Below are 6,699 nucleotides of genomic sequence, written 5' to 3' on the forward strand. Positions count from 1 at the left end.
GCCCCGCCAAGAGAGACCTGCCAGCTGCAAGGCCTGGAAAGGCCGGCACGACGCAGCTGGCGCTGGAGCACTGGCCTTCTGCTGCCGAAAGGACCGAGCTCAACACCGGTTTTGTGTGTACTGCTATATCCTGTTGTGCTGATACTGCTCGGCTGTAGTGCAGTTTCGTGTACTTGGAGCCTGCTGTTCCCCAGTCTCTAACACCGGCTTTTACTCTGAGAAATCCCCAGCTATCTCGGTAATGATTTGCGTGTCATCGCTGACTTTGTCTGCACACAAGCCCCTGGTTTCTGCAGGCATTCTGAAGAGAAGGAGCTTCGTTAACCCCTGCAGCTGGACGCAGTGCTGGGACAGAGCCATAAACGCACCCACACAGTGCCTGCCCAGCGACCCAGGGCACGGACACATACCTTGAACTGCCCTCTGGGAGAAGCCAAAACCCGAGAATGAATAGTACGAACAACAGCTGTATCAAAAAAGTTTATGACACAACACTTCCGTATGCATCAGTCTTTGCTACACTAATGAACACTTTTGCGCGCTTTGTTTTTATCAAAAGACTGTTTGTTTTTCCCAGCTTTATTTCTGGGAGTAGCTTTTAGTCCTTTTGGTTTAGTGCTCTTCAACGGGATTGCTTTCTCACCGACAAATGAAACGTCAGAGCACCTTCTGTTTTTTAACGTGCTATCAACTCTGTTCTTAGGAGCACGAGACCGATCTGGGCTTTTCTGTGGTGCTTTCCACTTCTCTCCACAGCGCTTCACTCGTACCTTTCTTCCCACCAGAACAGACTCGTTGAGCTTCAGAGCAAGGTGTACTGCGTCCGTGTTCTACAGGAACAGACGTTCAGTTTAAAAGGAGAGTTACTTCCAACAGATTGCTTTCAACTAAAGAGTTGCCCTTCTTTAGTTTCTGTAAGCAGGATTTTACAATGAAGAGCACTGGAACTGCCCTGTTTATGGAATGACTCAACATCTCTGCTCAGCACGCACTTGACAATGGGCTGTAAAACAGCTTCCCTGAGACACAGAGAGATGAAGGAGAAACTGGGGAAAAAACAGTACTGGGCTGCAGGAAATAATACCGGGAAGACGTGGCTGGGAAGATGCCATGAGAACACAAGTTGTACCGAACCCACAACAGAGAGCCAATAAAGAAGCCAGCTGCAGGAAAGGATTCCACTCATATTCTGACACAGGAAAAACAGGTGCACGTCACAGTTCTACAAACCAAACTCATCTGCCCTTCCTATAGGCCTTCCCCTTAAAGTTAATTTCCTTAAAGTTCATTTCTTTCACCCCAACATTTTACAGCTCTTCTTTGTACAGAACCTAAAATAGTTTGCTTTGCAACTGCTTCCACTGAACACACACAACAATGCTACGACCACTTAACGTCACATACAAATCCTGAAAAATTACAAGTTCTAAGGGCAAATCCTGATTCGGACCGTGAAGAATTCCCCATGTCCTAAAGCGCGCCACTCACACATACCTCAAAAAGAACGTAGCCAAAGCCTTTACCCAAGCCGGTCCTTCTGTCTCTCACAACTCGCACTGCTACCACGCTTCCACAGACAGAAAAGTGTTCTCGCACAGCGTCGTCAGTGATGTCTGCGAACAAGCACAGTGACACCGGGGCCTCTTCAGTCAGACACACAGCATGAGAAGCCTGGCCCAAAGCCAAATACTCTCTATTTGCCAATTCAGGTACACAAACAAATATATTTAAACATATACACTAGTATACGCAGGTCAGTGGTTCAGAAAAATTCCAGCAAGGTAAACAACGCAGACTTTATAAAGGCCCATTGACTCTGACAGTAACTCATTCTCTAGCTTTGAAGCGTAAAACGTAAACTACAAAGAATGAAGGCAAAGACGCTTCATAGCCCGGTAAACCCATTTACACAGACACAACCGTGGATCTGCTAAGGGGAGGGGCTGAATTTAACAGCGCAGGTTTAATTACAGCAATGGGACTTAGATGTGCTCGGAAAGGTTCAAGCTGCTGGAGTCCTTTTCAGAGCACTGCAAGTGTGCAAACTGTTTTTTCTGCAGGATGCACAGAGGAGCATACAGTACTGACACAAGTGCTACACAACAGGCACTAGTAATGTCACCACAACCCGATTTATCACCCATCCGGATTTTCAGACAGGTCAAGTTTCAGGCTGAAGTCTGTTTGTCTCAGCGTTACTGTCAGTGGCGCACAGAACCGGCTCTGCGTCAGGCCATGGGGTGCGCCTTCATCCTGTGTACATACACACCCACGCTACCCCCAAGCAGAGTGCTCGGCCCGAGTGCCTGGACGCCATTCACACCCTCATAAGGGCCACATCTGATGGTGGTCCCTTTAGCTGCTCTTCAGCCTACCCAGAAGCAGCTGCATATTCATGAAGCACCACCCTCAGCTATACAGTAAGCGCCTCCGCACAGGTAACAGCCAACAGCTGCCTGGACACAGCCGCTCACCCGGTGGCTCACCGACAGCATCAAAACAAGAAGCCATCGCCATGTATCACTTGAAAGTAGTTCACAAGCAGGTACTGGTACACGTTCAACAGTCCAGAAAGCTATGGCCTATGCGGTTTAGTCGTATTTATTTAAAAAACGTCGAGTGACAACAAAAACTAAAAGTGCTTGCAGTTCTAGCTACAACAGCGAAAACAACCCGCAGAACTTGCCAGAAATTTACAACTGCTTTAGGTGCTTCAGTTGAAAATTAAATTAATTAAAAAATCAATTGCAGCAAAAGGTACTTAGCTACCTAAACATGCTACCCCAAATATCAATAAATAAACCCCCCCTAATGTCAACGTATTCCAGAAACGTTAAGTAACGATGCATAACCATCCATTTTAAACTCACCATATGAGAGATTTCCCAAGAATACAGACCGTTTATTGTCATGCTAAAGAAAACAAGGGATAGAAGACAGTAAGTTATTACTTACAGGAAAAAAAAACACAACAAAAAGAGAAAAGGGGCTTTTTAGTCACACATCTTACTTACCAAATTGCTTTTTGATGCAATGTCAACTCTGATGTGAAACCCACTAGCAATTTCTGTTCCATTTCTTTTGCAGCCAAAAGCAAAAAGTTTTAAGAATTAAGTGAGCACGTTACTGAACTTGCAAGGTCACTGCACAGCATTATTCCAAAAACAAATTTAGTTTTAAGTTTGAAAAAACACATTATTCTCATTTACAAAAAACAGAGGAGGTAGGTTTAGTTTCAATTTTTCTGTAAATCTACTTCTTCAACGGGGAATGAGGAACAAAACTAAGACTTACTCATTCAGAGCCTTAATGGCATCACATTCTTCCTTAAATACAACATAAGCATTAATGAACTTCGCATTAGGGTGCACCTTATGCCTGGAACATGAGAAAGACATGTATTGTTTAAGTAATTCTGACGGCATGCGGTGCGCAAGCACTCCTTGTTAAACACATCTACACATCCGTCCGCCTGTTCTCTGCAGAGCAACAACAACTTCATTCTTCTGACAGGCCAAGCCAGCCCCTTACGTCCACGGGAGTCTCACTGTGCATCTTACACCGCCTGCATATGCACCGTGATCAAGCCTCCTCCTCTCGTAAACATATCCAAAGAAATTAGAGACTATTAGCAACTTCCTCCTTCCTAAAATGTAAGAAATGCAACCCACGAAAATTAATTACTACTATAGCAGGCACACAGTTCTTTTTCACTTATCAGTAAAACTTACATACACAGAAGGGTAATTTCAAAAGTCAAAGAAATACAAAATAAAAAAATTTAATATAGCCAAACATGCAACAACCAACACTCAAAAATTATTTTTGCCTTGAAAAACAAAGCATGAAATTCACAAGAGGAACCTACTTTATTGCTGCTAACTTTTTGGATAAAGTATCTTCTGCTGGAACCTTTAAGATAAAAAGAGCTTTAGTTAAGTGGGCCTAGCGTCACTTTATCTCAAATATCTGTTCTTGAAGACAAACTCCAACAGGTACCATTCCCACCCAAAGCAATGCAGCCAGTACAGCGAGCAAATGATGGAACTGGCTATTCCTAGGGATGATCTAGAAAGACCTAGAGTTAGACAGCTCACTTTGACTTCACCTGTGACGTTTCTTGAGTTCCAAGGCTGTTACCTTCAACTATTTTACAGAGCACACTGACATACAATCGGTGTGTCTTTATTACCGTAATTTAAAACCAGGCAAGTAACAGCTTAGCTAAATGAGCAATAATAAAGGCACCCTTCTCCCAGAGAAAATACAGCTCTGATACTATCAACTGCTGCTACACGAAGTGTAAAGCATCATGAAAGGAAAGATATATCTGTGGTGCCTCTGTGGTAAAATCTCAAAGGCTTCTTCTAATGGCAAAAAATACACACCCAAACCCACTAGTGAAGAAATGAAGACATGAGCCTTATGAATACTACCATTTAAGATTGAAAAATAGTTTTGTTTTATAATATTAGAGGAAATAACTTACCAAAGACCGGAATCGAATGGATTTTATTTGTCCATACCCTTTAAAGAGAGACTTCAGTGCCTAAACAGAAAATATTACAAACATTCAACACATTTTTACATGCTGGTGATAAATATTCAACAAAAACTCTTATTAGTAAGATTGTTTTTACACTACTTTTGTTTGACTTATACAAGGTCCGTTAAAGGGCCACAAAGAATATGCAAGTACTATGTAACTGTTTCTGTGTTTCTTGTGGCAGCTGCTTACTCTACAGATTGCCAGAACTGAATTTGTAACCCCCACTGTGGAAAAAACTGTAAATCTAGTGTATATTATGCCACAATCTGAAGTATTATTTGCATTCAAAATTAGAAGCAGACTGACTTTGTAACTGTAGTTCTCATTTATTAAGTCATTTTCCACTGGAGTATAAACTAACCAATTCTGCTGAAGGACGAGCAACTGCATCCGCTGCTGCAGAAAGCCTGACTCCAGCAAAACAGAAGAGGCTGCCTCCAACGGTTCTGACAGTGAGCTTTTTTTCTTGCTTCCCCCAGAGCAATTCCAGTCACAAACAAGTGTGATTTCCCAGAAGGAAACATCCCCTCCGGCTAAGGACTCCTGTGATTCTTTTCATCCCTTTAGCTGACAGAATCCACTCACGTACCTGCACGGTACAGTCGACAGGCAAGTTTCCAACAAACACCGTCCTTCTGTTCACTGTTTCATCAGCCACCTTTTTTGCCTTCTGTTGTTTTACAGTAGTGCCTGTATCTGAACGAACAACGCTTCTGGTGATGGCCTGCGAAGCCCTTTCTTTTTGCTTCGTTTTGATTTGAAGCAGTTTTTGTTCCTCCTCTTCATCTGCCTGCTCCAAAGCACTCTCTCTTAGCAGAAAAAGACAAGAAATTATGATTGATGGGAAAAAAACGGAATTTTTAAGGCCAAAGAATGGAGGCCTCCAAGATAAATTTGCTAACATACATTTTAAATTATTATGTTAAACAGAAAATTTCATACATTATTTTGTTTAATATGCATTAAACAAACACATCTGACCATTCCATAACATGCAAAACTATTTGCTGTCTGCAGGACATCACATCCACTATTCAGTAGGAGTAATAAAGCATTCAGAACTAAAGAATTTTATATCCATTAAAATTCATGGAAAAAAAAGAAAATCACCTCTGCACACTAGAACTGAGGAGAGATTTAATTCTTCACAGCATCCAAGACACTCAGAACAAAAGTTCCTTCGGGATCCACCCGTGTGTTAATGAATCTCTATCTATCCAAGCCTGCCGTATCAGCATGAGCAGGAAGGAGGTCTGGAGAAGCCTCCGGAAGGCGACCGACACCGAGATCACAAACAAGCGTCACAGGCGTGGAAGATGCAATAGCACACAGTGCCAGAGCGAGGACCAGGTGTTATCCTCAATCACCCAGACTGCACTAACCAAACTTCCCTGTGCGGAGAGCAGCATGGGCAGTGTCACAGAATCGCTCTGTGTCACAGCAGAGGGCAAGCCTGACGCGAACAGCCAACTCTGTCCAGCACCCCGCCCCTGCTGGAGCCACCTCTGCTCCTCTGACTGCACCTCTGCTGCACAGAGGATCACCCTGCACCAAAGAGAACGTTTTGTCCAGATCTACAGCCCCAGACCTGTCAGGTGTCTGACAGGGCTTGTACACTTCACAGACCTACAACTTCCTTCAAGACGCTGGAAGTATCTTCTGCCTTCTGGGGCAAGCTACAGAAAATTGTCACAATTTACTTAAAAATAATCTTCTTAAAGGTTCAAGGCAAATAATAGAACTTTACTGTTTCACTGAATCATAATCTTATGATTAATCGAGATCATGTTTTTAATTTTACTATGAAAAGCTACCACCTACTCACCTGTGTGCCAATTTTCTCTCTGCTTTTGAAAGTTCCTTCTTTCTGGCTTTCTTTGCTTTTACAGGAGGTTCCTGTGCGACAGATGCGCCTTGGTCTTCTGCCCCCTCCGCCGCTACTTCCGTATGCCTCCTCTTCTTATCTTCCGTTAGAAAGCAGTAAAAGACATTGACTCGAAAAACAAAATTCCGGGACGCTCCCAAGCTTACTTTACGCACTGCGCGTTATTCGGCCCGCCCATCACTAAGAGCGGCCAACACTCGCTCCAAGCGCTGCTTCCACCCGCCCGCTCCCTGGCGCGCACGCCTCCGGCCCCGGGGGCTCCCTG

At 43.7% G+C, this 6,699-nt stretch overlaps 1 protein-coding gene across 1 annotated transcript; it reads right to left on the bottom strand.

Moving 5' to 3' along the window:
• Positions 1-521: 521 nt before the first annotated feature.
• RBM34 (RNA binding motif protein 34) lies at positions 522-6,513 on the bottom strand (the record flags this gene model as incomplete). The annotated part of the gene is made up of 9 exons (XM_010139500.1): positions 522-830; positions 1,495-1,613; positions 2,871-2,913; positions 3,015-3,078; positions 3,295-3,378; positions 3,869-3,912; positions 4,490-4,549; positions 5,139-5,358; positions 6,375-6,513. Coding segments are annotated over 9 exons (1,082 nt in total), but the record flags the coding sequence as incomplete, so codon positions are not given.
• Positions 6,514-6,699: the final 186 nt, after the last annotated feature.

The sequence above is a fragment of the Buceros rhinoceros genome, unplaced genomic scaffold (assembly GCF_000710305.1).
Source record: "Buceros rhinoceros silvestris isolate BGI_N320 unplaced genomic scaffold, ASM71030v1 scaffold34277, whole genome shotgun sequence".
Lineage (NCBI taxonomy): Eukaryota > Metazoa > Chordata > Aves > Bucerotiformes > Bucerotidae > Buceros > Buceros rhinoceros.